At 41.1% G+C, this 14,850-nt stretch overlaps 2 protein-coding genes across 10 annotated transcripts in view; one reads left to right on the top strand and one right to left on the bottom strand.

Annotated features, from left to right (window-relative positions):
* Positions 1-14,136, top strand: part of LOC133553009 (intersectin-2-like) — a 99,596-nt gene extending 85,460 nt beyond the window's left edge. For 5 of the 6 annotated variants that reach the window (XM_061900724.1, XM_061900726.1, XM_061900727.1 and 2 more), the window contains one exon: positions 4,721-5,056. In XM_061900724.1, coding sequence (XP_061756708.1) covers positions 4,721-4,872 — 152 coding nt within the window. In that variant the 3' untranslated portion in view covers positions 4,873-5,056. Of the gene's footprint in view, positions 1-4,720; positions 5,057-12,838 lie in introns of those variants that run through there. The other variant, XM_061900728.1, reaches the window with a different exon arrangement.
* fam228a (family with sequence similarity 228 member A) lies at positions 5,115-13,438 on the bottom strand. Of its 4 annotated transcripts, none has more exons than XR_009806816.1 (10): positions 13,239-13,433; positions 12,866-12,942; positions 11,792-12,097; positions 9,461-9,634; positions 9,333-9,398; positions 9,063-9,257; positions 8,917-8,997; positions 5,469-5,544; positions 5,277-5,393; positions 5,115-5,219 (listed from the first exon to the last, which is right to left on the bottom strand). XR_009806816.1 is itself a non-coding variant. In XM_061900730.1 (10 exons), the coding sequence occupies exons 3-10, from the start codon at positions 11,867-11,869 to the stop codon at positions 5,132-5,134; spliced, it is 861 nt and encodes a 286-aa protein (XP_061756714.1). In that variant the 5' UTR covers positions 11,870-12,097; positions 12,866-12,942; positions 13,239-13,435; the 3' UTR covers positions 5,115-5,131. The 4 variants fall into 4 exon arrangements, 3 of the variants coding, with proteins under 3 accessions (XP_061756714.1, XP_061756717.1, XP_061756715.1); XM_061900730.1 differs by having other exon boundaries at positions 5,277-5,379; positions 13,239-13,435; XM_061900733.1 differs by lacking the exon at positions 8,917-8,997 and having other exon boundaries at positions 5,277-5,379; positions 13,239-13,438.
* Positions 14,137-14,850: the final 714 nt, after the last annotated feature.

Raw genomic sequence — 14,850 nt, forward strand, 5'->3', positions numbered from 1 at the left:
TCGCAAGAGTCCAGTCCAAAGCGGATCCAACACAGCAGCGAGAGTCCCGTTCACAGCGGAGCCAGCAGGAAAACATCCCAAGCGGAGGCGGATCAGCAGCGCAGAGATGTCCCCAGCGGATACACAGGCAAGCAGTACATGGCCACCGGATCGGACCGGACCCCCTCCACAAGGGAGAGTGGGACATAGGAGAAAAAGAAAAGAAACGGCAGATCAACTGGTCTAAAAAGGGAGTCTATTTAAAGGCTAGAGTATACAAATGAGTTTTAAGGTGAGACTTAAATGCTTCTACTGAGGTGGCATCTCAAACTTTTACCGGGAGGGCATTCCAGAGTACTGGAGCCCGAAATGAAAACGCTCTATAGCCCACAGACTTTTTTGGGCTTTGGGAATCACTAATAAGACGGAGTCCTTTGAACGCAGATTTCTTGCCGGGACATATGGTACAATACAATCGGCAAGATAGGATGGAGCTAGACCGTGTAGTATTTTATACGTAAGTAGTAAAACCTTAAAGTCACATCTTAAGTGCACAGGAAGCCAGTGCAGGTGAGCCAGTACAGGCGTAATGTGATCAAACTTTCTTGTTCTTGTCAAAAGTCTAGCAGCCGCATTTTGTACCAACTGTAATCTTTTAATGCTAGACATGGGGAGACCCAAAAATAGTACGTTACAGTAGTCGAGACGAGACGTAACAAACGCATGGATAATGATCTCAGCGTCTTTAGTGGACAGAATGGAGCGAATTTTAGCGATATTACGGAGATGAAAGAAGGCCGTTTTAGTAACGCTTTTAATGTGTGACTCAAAGGAGAGAGTTGGGTCAAAGATAACACCCAGATTCTTTACCGTGTCGCCTTGTTTAATTGTTTGGTTGTCAAATGTTAGAGTTGTATCATTAAATAGAGGTCGGTGTCTAGCAGGACCGATAATCAGCATTTCCGTTTTTTTGGCGTTGAGTTGCAAAAAGTTAGCGGACATCCATTGTTTAATTTCATTAAGACACGCCTCCAGCTGACTACAGTCCGGCGTGTTGGTCAGCTTTAGGGGCATGTAGAGTTGGGTGTCATCAGCATAACAGTGAAAGCTAATACCGTATTTGCGTATGATGTCACCTAGCGGCAGCATGTAGATGCTGAAGAGTGCAGGGCCAAGGACCGAACCCTGGGGAACTCCACACGTTACCTTAACGTAGTCCGAGGTCACATTGTTATGGGAGACGCACTGCATCCTATCAGTAAGATAAGAGTTAAACCAAGACAGGGCTAAGTCTGACATACCAATTCGTGTTTTGATACGTTCTAATAAAATATGATCGACGGTATCGAAAGCAGCGCTAAGATCGAGGAGCAGCAACATAGATGACGCATCAGAATCCATCGTTAGCAATAGATCATTAGTCATTTTTGCGAGGGCTGTTTCCGTGGAGTGATTTGCCCTGAAACCGGATTGAAAGGTTTCACAGATTGTTAGACGCTAAGTGTTCATTTAGCTGCTCCGCAACAATTTTTTCGAGGATTTTTGAAATAAAGGGAAGGTGAGACACCGGTCCGTAGTTTACCATGAGGTCAGGATCGAGGTTAGGTCTTTTAAGAAGAGGATGAATAACCACTTTTTTGAATGCTAGGGGAACAGTGCCAGAGGAAAGTGATAAGTTTATAATATTTAGCACTGATGGACCTAATAATACAAAGAGCTCCTTGATCAGTTTCCCAGGAAGTGGGTCAAGTAAACATGTTGTTTGTTTATTCCATTTACACGTTGTAACAATTCCTCTAATGTTATTTCCTCAAAACAAGAGAAACTATTTTGGAGGGCAGTATCCGCCGTATATACAATCGTGTCAGTGTTAATAGAACCCAGTTGTAGCTGGGACGCATTGTCTTTAATCTCCTTTCTAATGACTTCAATTTTCTTACTAAAGAATTGCATAAAGTCATCAGCTGAGTGGGTGGAGCTACTGGAAGGAGTCCCTTGTTGGGTTAGCGATGCTACCGTACTAAACAAAAATTTAGGATCGTTTTTATTAGGGTGGATGAGATTTGAGTAATATTTAGCTTTAGCTAAGGTAAGCGTGCGTTTATAAGTTATTAAACCATCACATCGATTCCCGCTTCCGCCATCCTAGTCACTGCCGTTGTGTCCTTGGGCAAGACACTTTACCCACATGCTCCCAGTGCCACCCACACTGCTTTAAATGTAACTTAGATATTGGGTTTCACTATGTAAAGCGCTTTGAGTCACTAGAAAAAGGCGCTATATAAATATAATTCACTTCACTTCACTTCACTCCATGCTTGATGGTGCACCTCAAGTTTAGTCGTGCGCCATTTGCGTTCCAGCTTTCTACATAATAATTTCTGATCTCTAGTTTCTTCTGTAAACCACGGGGTGCGCTTTTTTGGAGCCTTTTTTAACTTTAGCGGTGCTATGTTATCAATGGTTTCGCGCAGGGTGTCGTTAAAGTTGTTAGTGAGGTTATCAATAGAGCCCACATACTTTGGGAATGGTGCCATTACCGAGGGCAGTAGGTCAGCAAGAGTTGTCGTTGTGGCCGTATTAATGTAGCGGCTGCTATAGCAGTTATTATTATTATTAGTTTGCCGAACATGCGTCTGAACCTCGAAATTTATAAGGTAATGATCGGACAATACTTTAGTATACGGGAGTATCGTAACTTTGGAAACGGTGATACCCCTGACAAGCACTACGTCTATCGTATTACCGTTGCGATGCGTGGGTTCATTTATTATTTGTGTGAGACCACAGCTATCAATTATAGTCTGGAGCGCTACGCACGGTGGGTCCGATGGGGTATTCATATGGATATTAAAGTCCCCCATTATGATTATATTATCGGCGTGTGTCACTAGATCAGCAACGAACTCTGAGAATTCATTGATAAAGTCCGAATAGGGCCCTGGGGGGCGGTAGATAACAGCCAGGTGTAGAGGCAGCGGTGTGACAGACCTCATAGTAAGCACCTCAAACGATTTATATTTATTATTTATGTTAGGATTAAGGTTAAAGTTTTCGTTGTATATTAGTACGACCCCCCCCCCCCCCCCCCCCCCTTTTAAGAGGACGGGCAATATGCGCATGTGTAAAGTTAGGAGGACATGCCTCGTTTAGCGCAAAAAAAGTCGTTTGGTTTAAGCCAGGTTTCGCTGAGACCGATGACGTTAAGATTGTTGTCTCTGATGATATTATTAACTAACGTTTTGGGAGACAATGATCTTATGTTTAAAAAACCTATACTATAGGTAGTGGGCTGTTTTAGGGAATTTTTGATCAAATTATCCGTAGTAGCAATATTAATAATGTTGTGTTTATTATGCCCAGTGCATTTAGTATAATTACGACCATATCTAGGAATTGATACGACGGGAATTTTCCGATTGTTTGTTTGTTGCTTTGATAAACTGCACGCATCATAGTTAGCCACCTCAGTAAAACACATGTCCATCTCTGAAACACTCAAAGCAGAAAAAACTTGTTCTAATTTAACTGACTCCTTACCCAGACCAGTAGTCTCGCATCTTCCATTTAAATCCGGCTTCAGGATGGAGGGAAGTGGTGTTCTGTGGGGATTAGCCTTCTGCTTCTTTTTTAGCCCCGCTCGGCATCCGCGTTTCCGATCACACCGCTGGCGTCTTCTCCGTGGACGGCCCCCGCTGCTACTATACTCCCCTGCTTCACAGGCCGCTGAATGTAGCCGTCGAAGTATTCCCATGCTAGTTAGCAGGTCTAGCAAGCACGCGTCTATCAGTCCAAAACGGCCCGATATGTCCACATCCAGAGGTGTCTGGCGGTCGTACGTGATCACGGAGTGACCACGATAAGAGCCAGCAACCTTCCCTGGTCATGGTGCAAATAAAAAAATACAACCGACACAAAATATCAACAGTGATGGTCAAACACAACACAACCTGCTCACTAAATGTTGTGGATATAATTTTTTTTAAGAAGGTGACGCATTATAAAAGATTCACAATTACACCAATATAAATCCATTACAAAGCTGGTAGGGAAAATGCAAAACACTACACACCTATCCATGTTTGGCGCATTTTAGCTGCTCGATATTTCTGATTACAAATATTTAAGGTCGTCATGGAAGTAAACAATACTTTGACATACACTGTATGCATATCCATATATGTGAAATTATTTCATTTGATTCAATGGTACTCAAACAGTAATTTTATTCAAGGTTTAAGAATTTTACTTTTTATTCTGTTTTGTAATGATTTACTTTTTTGTGTGATATAGCTTTTAACAGTGTCCTATTATTATACTATTAACATTTTTCAAACTTAATTTTTCCATTTCGCTGAATTATTGTAGTAATTAAAAAAATATACTGTAAAAAAATTTGGGATATTCACATACAAATTATATATCAATTATTATTTTGTACTTAAAGTAGGTATTTCATGATACATTGTAATAAACATTTTCAACTAATACCGTGTTACACACCCATGTTCTGCGGGCGTCGCTGCCACATATTCTAATTAAGGTTGTCAGGGGTAGGAATGTGTTAAACAAATAAAAACAAAATACATAAGGCAGCTTGGACAAGCAAATGTATGGCGAACTCTTCTGGACAAAAGACGTAATAGCAACAGTACCACATGAAACACAAAGTATCATATTCCAATTGGATTTTTTTCCTAAATTAAAAACAATTCCGGGCTGCTGCTCATTTTCATTTTAGACTTCTTGGGCCGCACTGAGGTCCCAGTGGCGACCATCAAGAAGGAGATGGAGAGTAAAGGGGCGGCCAGTCGCCGTCTGCTGCTGCATGAAGTCCCCACAGGAGAAGTGTGGGTCAAGCTGGACTTGCAGCTTTATGAGACACCAAAATAAGATCAAGTTGAGGCAATATTGACAAAAGGTTTGAAGTGCTTTTACAGGACATACAACTACACACAAGATCATCTTCCTTTTAAAGGGGAATGTAATTGCCAAACACTGGATTATTTTCACCATAACAAAACCCGCCTGTGCACATGTGAATAAATTGTTCCTACGTTCTTACTGTTCACTGCCATTGTGACTTATCATTTATGACTATTTATTCTACCAGGTGAGCACACAAGACGAGTGGGTTGATGAAAAATTAACTTTATTGTTGCGTAGTGAACCAGCAGGTGCTGTGATGGCATCTTCCATCCGGTATGGCGGTGTCATGGATGTGGAAAGGTATTTTGGTTCTGCACAACATGTGTTATTAATTTAAAGCCAGAAAACATGCATAGCTGCTTTCGCACCTGCAAATCTTGTCAACAGCGTGGCTTTCAGTGGTGTCAAATGATTGCATGGTGGCCTCAGGTGGGATGTGTTCGCTTTGAGGAACCCACTTGTGCTGGCATCCTACATCACACAAACTTACATCCATGTCAAATAGAAGTCATTATTCATTTTGTGTGTGATTATAGTAGGGTTATTGCATCATCAGCTACCTGCTTCACAGCGAGCTGTGTTCTTCAGCTTGGAGCTATCCATTAATTTGGTCTCCTTTAGCTTGGCTACATTGTGCTGTGTGAGCATTATTTCAGCATTAATCACAGTTTTAAAACATGTCACAGTACCTCTGCCAAGGCTTTAGTCAATCAGTGAAGAATGTAGCTTTTTCATTTACTAAGGCCAAGAAGAAAATGGTTTCAGAGAAACATTTTGGTCTGACATTCCAAAAATCCATCCATCCATCCATTTTCTACGACTATTCCCTTTTGGGGTCGCTGGCACCTATCTCAGCTACAATCGGGCGGAAGGTGGGGTACACCCTGGAGAAGTCGCCACCTCATCACAGGGCCAACACAGATAGACAGACAACATTCCCACTCACACATTAGGGCCAATTTAGTGTTGCCAATCAACCTATCCCCTGGTGCATGTCCTTGGGGGTGGGAGGAAGCCGGAGTACCCGGAGGGAACCCACGCATTTACGAGGAGAACATGCAAACGCCAAACAGAAAGATCCCGAGCCTGGATTTGAACCCAGGACTGCAGGACCTTCGTATTGTGAGGCAGACGTACTAACCCCTCCGCCACTGTGAAGCCCCAGGGTTTGCCCGGGAATTGAACTTGGGACCTCTCGCGCCCGAAGCGAGAACCATATGACCAGACCAGTGATTCTCAAATGGGGTTATGCGTACCCCATCCCAAAAAATGCATTTTTTTTTTCTTACTCTCCAGTGATTTGATCTATATTTACATATATATGTATATATACAGTTGTTGTCAAAAGTTTACATACACTTGTAAAGAACATTATGTAATAGCTGTCTTGAGTTCCTAATCATTTCTACAACTCTTATTTATTTGTAATAGAACACATACTTGTTGGTCACAAAAAGAATTCATGAAGTTTGGTTCTTTTATGAATTTATTATGGGTCTACTGAAAATGTGACCAAATCTGCTGGGTCAAAAGTATACATACAGCAATGTTAAAGGCCTACTGAAATGAGATTTTCTTATTTAAACGGGGATAGCAGGTCCATTCTATGTGTCATACTTGATCATTTCGCGATATTGCCATATTTTTGCTGAAAGGATTTAGTAGAGAACATCCACGATAAAGTTCACAACTTTCGGTGCTAAGAGAAATGCCCTGCCTCTACCGGAAGTCGCAGACGATGACGTCACATGTTTGATGGCTCCTCACATATTCACATTGTTTTTAATGGGAGCCTCCAACAAAAAGTGCTATTCGGACCGAGAAAACAACAATTTCCCCATTAATTTGAGCGAGGATGAAAGATTTGTGTTTGAAGATATTGATAGCAACAGACTAGAAAAAAAAAATCACGATTGCATTGGGACAGATTCCAATGTTTTTAGACACATTTACTAAGTTAATTCTGGGAAATCCCTTATCTTTCTATTGTGTTGCTAGTGTTTTAGTGAGTTTAATATTACCTGATAGTCCGAAGGGTGTCTCCACGGGTGTCTTGACGCGCAGTGTCTCAGGGGAGTCGACGGCAGCGATGGACGGCACAAGCTCAGCTTTTCTCCGGTAAGAACTGACTTTTTAACCACAATTTTCTCACCGAAACCTGCTGGTTGACATGTGGTCGGGATCCATGTTCTCTTGACCGCGCTCTGATCCATAGAGAAGTTTCACCTCCAGGAATTTTAAATAAGGAATCATCGTGTGTTTGTGTGGCTAAAGGCTAAAGCTTCACAACTCCATCTTTCTACTGTGACTTCTCCAATATTAATTGAACAAATTGCAAAAGATTCAGCAAACCAGATGTCCAAAAAACTGTATAATTATGCCGTTAAAGCAGACGAAATTTAGCTATGTGTGCTCATGCTTCCTAAAAACCTATGACGTCTTGCGTACACGTCATCATTACACGACGTTTCGAAGACGAAACTCCCGGGAAATTTAAAATTGTAATTTAGTAAACTAAAAAGCCCGTATTGGCATGTGTTGCAATGTTAGTTTATATATCAATGATGAAATATTATCAGACTGCGTGGTCGGTAGTAGTGGGTTTCAGTAGGCCTTTAATATTTTCATGTCCCTTGGCAAGTTTCACTGCATTAAGGCGCTTTTGGTAGCCATCCACAAGCCTACGACGATTTTTTTTGACCACTCCTCTTGACAAAATTGGTACAGTTCAGCCAAATGTGTTGGTTTTCTTCAGCATTGTCCACATGTTCTCAATGGGGTTGATGTCAGGTCTTTGGTAAGGCCATTCTGAAACCTTAGTTCTAGCCTGATTTAACAATTCTTTTACCACTTTCGACATGTGTTTGGGGTCATTGTCCTGTTGGAACACCCAACTGCGCCCAAGACCCAACCTCCGGGCTGATGATTTTAGGTTGTCCTGAAGAATTTGGAGGTAATCCTCCTTTTTCATTGTCCAATTTACTCCCTGTTAAAGCACCAGTTCCATTGGCAGCAAAACAGCAAAAAAAATAATACCACCACCACGCTTGACGGTAGGGTGGTGTTCCTGGGATTAAAGGCCTCACCTTTTCTCCTCCAAACATATTGCTGGGTATTGTGGCCAAACAGCTCAATTTTTGTTTCATCTGACTACAGAACTTTCCTCCAGAAGGTGTTTGTCCATGTGATCAGCAGCAACCTTTAGCCTTAAGGTCTCCGCTTTTGGAGCAAGGGCTCCCTTCTTGCATAATAGCCTCGGTCCATGGTGATGCAAAACAAGCTTGACTGTGGACACTGACACCTGTGTTCCAGCAGCTTACAATCCATTGCAGACCTGCTTTTTGGTGGTTCTCGGTTGACTCTTGATCATCCTGACCAATTTTCTCTCAGCAGCAGGTGATTGCTTGTGTTTTCTTCCCAATCGTGGCAGTGACAAAACTCTGCCATGCACTTTATACTTACGAACAATTCTCTGCACAGTTGCTTTTGAAACCTTAAGCTGCTTTGAAATGGCTCCAAGTGACTTTCCTGACTTGTTCAATTAAATGATTAGTTTTTTCCGATCTGTGCTGAGTTCTTTTGACTTTCCCATTGTCGCGTTTGTAACCGAGTCTAATGACCGTGTCACTTGAGCTCTATTTAAATGGGCTCAGAGAAGTCAATCATAATCACTCACATGAAGTTAATTTGATTGTAACTTTTCTACATCACCAAAATTGATCATGTATGATCCTGTATGTATACTTTGAACCCAGCAGATTCGGTCACATTTTCAGTAGACTCATAGTAAATTCATAAAAGAACCAAACTTCATGAATGTTTTTTGTGACAAACATGTGCTCCAATCACTATCACAAAAAATAAGAGTTTTAGAAATTATTGGAAACTCAAGACAGCCATGAAACTATGTCCTTCACAAGTGTATGTAAACTTTTGACCACGACTGTATATAGATATAGATATATTTATATATCTCTCTTGGCAGAGATAATAACATGACAAACTGACCTTGCACTTGTGTGGCTTGTCGCCGTGGAGAAGATAAGGATTGTACTGCTTCAGGTCACACGTGTCAAGAAACACAAAGCCCTGAAGGCGACCCGATACAATAAAATAACAATTTTGTGGGGTTTTCCAATATTCAATGGACAGACCTTGGTGTTTCCGTGTTGGAGGTATTGGTCGTACAAGTTCTGGCGCATGTTTGTCTCCAGCGGGTTGCATGTGGACATGTGCTGGTCCATTTTCTTCCGGGAGGACGCCCATATATCCTCGTTCCAACACTTACGCATGCGTTCCCTCCTCAGCACCTTAGCTTCTTCATACTTGGACAGGAATCTCTCCAACTCCTGTATTAAGGACAAAATACACCCATTACATTATGTTATTAAATATTATTGACAATACTTGAATTTCAATAATACCTTGTCTGTGTCCAGTAAAGGTTGAACTAAATCAGCAATCTCTCTGCTGTCAGCCTCCATTTTTACCTGCCGCAGATGACACACGTGAAGAAGATACAGTATTTGCTTCTGGAGTGGTCATGCATTACCTGTATTCGCCTGGTGGGGGTGTGAGAGGGCAGCAGGCCTCGCCGTGGCCTGGAACTCTGTACTGCTGACTTGTCTTCTCTTTTGCCTTGTTTTGCACACCCACAACTCTTCTTCTTCTTCTTCACTGGTGCGCTCAATCTCACCTCTGACCTTGCACACTTTAACTCTGGTGCCTGCAGAGCAACATCGCAACACTTTTCGCCAAGTTTTCCTCACGCTAATTTTCTTCACGCTAAACAAGCAATAAAATGTGACGTTCAGGACAAGATAAATCAAAAAAAGATGATGGTTGTCAATATTCATTTCTTATTATGGAAAGTATTAAGGTCACACTGAAAGTAAAACTGTGAAAATGAATATTAATTCCGTAATGACTAAAAAAGTTGTACATTGGCAATTGACATTTAGGTCTATTTCGACGTTCGTGATGTTGACATCTTTCTGCTTTTGTCTCGTAAAATGACTTTTTTTTCTCTTTCCAATTGTGTTCCTTTCTTGGATAATTACGACTCCATTTTTGTAAACGTACTATATTTTTTCGTACAGCGGTTTTGTATTACTCAACTTTTAATCATAATATTTCATCTTTTGGTGTTTGTCATTCTGTTCCTAAAATCGGACTTTCTTCCCCAATGTATTAAACTTTTTATTGTAGTACGACATACATTTTTTAATATGTCAAAAATTGAGAAATTTGTGATTCTCAAAAATTTACTTTTTTGTTTCCGTGTGTCAACATACTGAATTTTTTTTGTGCGAAAGTACGCCTTTCTCGTAACATTAAGACTTTATTCTTGGAATTGTACGGTTCCCCAACTGTACAATTCTGGTACTAATTTGTAATATGATTTTGAATGTCTTTTTTTAACATTACAACTTGTTATTGTAACTTTGTAATTGTACTTTTTTAATTTTAGTGTGTCAGACTTATTTCTCAAAATATTACAACTTTCTTGTAACGTTATACATTTTCCCTCACATGTCACAATTTTGTGACATTCTAACTTTTTGAAATTGTAATTTTTCACAACATTTCAAATTTGTTCCGTTTGACCAATTACAAAGTCTGAGTGTGTCACATCCAGGTTGCCAGTTACGCACCGCCGTCTTCGTCGAGCAACTGCCACTGGTAAAGTTACTAAACATGTCAGACCTTAGTAACTCCAAAAGGCCTCGTTACGATTCTCAACATATTTAAGACAAAGCCAGGAATAAAACGAGGATTTGTATTGGGGATGCCTTTGAAAGATGGAGACGATTGAGGCGGAGAAGATTTTTTCATCCGACGCCAAACTTGCTAACTTCCTCTTTGATAAGTAAGTCAGGCATTTATGTCTTGTTACTTGTAATACATGTAAATGTACATTTTGTATGTAAACTATATTGTCCAATACAGTCTGTGATCTTGTCTAACAAAGCTAGTATGTTCGTGCAATGAATGCTTAGGAGCAAAGCACCATCACACTAGTGTATTTCTCTGCTTTTTGTGTTTACTTGTTTGTGGTGTACAGCCCTTTGTTTTCCAACTGTGGTTGTTTTTAAAGGGCTTTATAAATAAAGTTGGTATGGCATGGTAGTGTAATGCTAATAGCATGCTAGCCAGGTCAATGACACATCGACATATAGGCTAACGGGGGAAATATATGCCCGTTAGCTTGTATTTTAATGTGTCATCCAACTGACAGGGTAACATATATTTTCGACAATTAAAACCTATGTGGATATGGGTAGTGTCAGTGCCTATTAAATTCTCAATATGCTGATACACTGAGGAAATGCGTTCCAACATTAGCACAGCTAATTGCAGTTTCTGGTACTGTTTGTTTATCAGGCACATACGGGGTGGTATTTGCTTGGCACAATATGATGCAGTACATGTAAAGATGTTCTACTTTGAGTATTGACCTGGTAGTAGGCTATATGATTTATGCGTAACTTGGTCTTTACGCAACGTGGGTTGGCTCTTAGAATTGTACTCTGCACTGAAAGATGGTGATGTGCGTACATGGAAGAGAATGCAGTGCGTTAGGTTGGATGCAACATGGAGTTATGCTGAATGAAATGTGGCGGTAATTTTACTGTTGGCCATGGCTTGCCATCAAAGTGGGCCTATACAAGATATTATATATTATTATGTATAATTAATTTGATCGTGGTCTGTGCGGTCAAACTACATATTTTAGCAGGGTAATGCCAACAATCTGTTCTGACTCCCAACGAAAATGTTGCTGCGTAACTTTACAAATACATTTGGCTAATCAACATCAGTAAAATGTGGCATAATTACTTAGTAAGCCATCTTGCAAGAAGCATAAACAAGAGAAACCTACAGCGTAGGACTCGACTGCCATTTGAAGTTCCGAGGAGTAGGATTCGGATTCAGCTGCGTATCTGGCAACCTCAGTCATGGAGAGTGGGAGGGGAATACAAAAATTTGACAGTGATTGCAGTAGTTTCTGGCCACATTACTACTACATATGGCACCTTTAAATGTACAAGATATGCAATTTTATATTTTTTCCCGTTTCGTATGGGCTCTGGATCTTTCTGTGTGGAGTTTGCAGGTCCTCCCCGTGACTGCGTGGGTGGGTTCCCTCCGGGTTGTCCGGCTTCCTCCCACCTCCAAAGACATGCACCTGGGGATAGGTTGATTGGCAACAGTAAATTGGCCAAAGTGTGTGAATGTGAGTGTGAATGTTGTCTATCTGTGTTGGCCTGTGATGAAGTGGCGACTTGTCCAGGGTGTACCCCGCCTTCTGCCTGATTGTGGCTGAGATAGGCTCCAGCGCCTCCCCACAAAACCCGAAGGGAATAAGCGGTAGAAAATGGATGGATGTCCTAACACAGGGGTAGGGAACCTATGGCTAGAGCCAGATGTGGCTCTTTTGATGACTGCATCTGGCTCTCAGATAAATCTTAGCTGACATTGCTTAACATGATAAGTAATGAAAAATTCCGCTGGTAAGCATAGTGTTAAAAATAACGTTCAAATTATAAAACATTCTCATCCATTTTAATCCAACCATCCGTTTTTTATCGCACCTGTTCAAGATGTCGCATTAATGGGAAGAAGTATAACAATTTTATTAAAAGAATAAGGGACTTATTATACTCTAAAAATGTTGGTCTTACTTAAAAATGCACGCATTTAGTTGTATTCAGTGTTAAAAATTATTATATGGCTTTCACGGAAATACATTTTGAAATATTTGGCTTTCATGGCTCTCTCAGCCAAAAAGGTTCCCGACCCCTGTCCTAACAGTTTGACTTTTAGTACATTTTACTACTTTTTATTATCTTCAGTGTGGCCGTAATGTGCATAGTATAACATCAGTTGAAACTCAAGAACAATGTATTTAACACTTCTACACTTTTAGGTACCTGGTCTGGTTCCGCTGACCTACCTCGGATGTTACAAGTCTGATATTAAACGGTATGTGGTAAGTGATTACGCCGCCATTGCTCCTCTTTGGCCTCATGTCTTGGAAAAAAGAAAAACAAATATTAGTTGCTATCATGCATTGCATTATTGTTTGTTTTACCTCTCTAAAATTGTTATTCCGATCCATAGCTTTTTTTTTTAAATCTATTGAACAACAAACATACATTTATAATACACACAAAAGTCAAGGCACTTTCAAATCAAGGAAAGAAAAGCAAATACAGATAGTGTAATACTAAAAAATATGAAAATAAAAACTTGTCCTAACTTGTCTACTAGCATGTTAGGCTAGCTGCTGAGTCACTTCCACAATGCATTGCGTCACTTTTTCTTACCTCAGTCGACCGAGTTTCGAACCCTACAAACTGAAGACGTGACATGTTTGAAAATGTCCTTGAAACTGTCAGGACTTGAGGACTTATGTGGAATTGTTTGAGGGAGAAAGTAAGAAATGAAGTTTGTACTCGCGCAGGTGTACGGGGCGGGTAATGAGCGCGCGCGCGGCCCGTTGCCATGACGACGTCGCACGATTTATGACGTCACATCTCGCGACAAAGAACTACAAAAAGTGCGATTTGCTTTAAAACTAAACTTTAAAGTACTTTTGAGATCGCTAGAATTACTCAGTGTGCCGTTTTAATGACTCTTTTAACTTAGTAGTTTGGGCAAAAAAAAAAAAAAGTCAAAAATCACTGGAATTTAAAATTGATGGTATTGTTAATCCATCACTTTATTATAGCTTGCCAGCAGTGAAACGTTAGCACACTTCCAAGGTGTGCACTACAAATCTATTTAGCACACTCCAAGGTGTGCACTACAAGTGTATTTAGCACACTCCCAAAGTGTGCACTACAAATCTATTTCGCACACTCCCAAGGTGTGCACTACAATTCTATTTAGCACACTCCAAGGTGTGCACTAGTGTATTTAGCACGATCCCAAAGGTGTACTCTTCACGTGTATTTAGCACACTCCCAAGGTGTGCACTAAAAGTGTATTTAGCACACTCCCTAGGTGTGCACTGAAAGTCTATTTAGCATACTCCCCAAGTGTGCACTACAAATCTATTTAGCACACTCCCAAAGTGTGCACTACAAATCTATTTAGCACACTCCCAAGGTGTGCACTACAAGTCTATTTAGCACAATCCCAAGGTGTGCACTTCACGAGTATTTAGCACACTCCCAAGGTGTGCACTACAAGTGTATTTAGCACACACCCAAGGTGTGCACTACAAGTGTATTCAGCACACTCTCAAAGTGTGCACTACAAGTGTATTCAGCACACTCCCAAGGTGTGCACTACAAGTGTATTTAGCACACTCCCAAGGTGTGCACTACTAGTGTATTTAGCACTCTCCCAGGGTGTGCACTACAAATCTATTTAGCACACTCCCAAGGTGTGCACTACAAGTGTATTTAGCACACTCCCAAGGTGTGCACTACTAGTGTATTTAGCACACACCCAAGGTGTGCACTACTAGTGTATTTAGCACTCTCCCAAGGTGTGCACTACAAGTGTATTTAGCACACACCCAAAGTGTGCACTAGTAGTGTATTTAGCACTCTCCCAGGGTGTGCACTACAAATCTATTTAGCACTCTCCCAAGGTGTGCACTACAAGTGTATTTAGCACACACCCAAGGTGTGCACTACTAGTGTATTTAGCACTCTCCCAAGGTGTGCACTACAAGTGTATTTAGCACACACCCAAAGTGTGCACTACAAGTGTATTTAGCACACACCCAAAGTGTGCACTACAAGTGTATTTAGCACACACCCAAGGTGTGCACTTCACGTCTAGGTGCAAAGGTTGCAGCTTGCCGGCATTAATGCGCCTGTTTGGCAGCAGACGTGTCCTCAAGGTGTCTCTCCTGCGGGCTAAGAACACACACCTGCAGACGAGGTGCGTGCGTAAAGGCGCACGACGCAGGAGCGAGGACGACGT

This window comes from Nerophis ophidion, linkage group LG05 (genome assembly GCF_033978795.1).
Source record: "Nerophis ophidion isolate RoL-2023_Sa linkage group LG05, RoL_Noph_v1.0, whole genome shotgun sequence".
NCBI classification, from domain to species: Eukaryota; Metazoa; Chordata; class Actinopteri; order Syngnathiformes; family Syngnathidae; genus Nerophis; species Nerophis ophidion.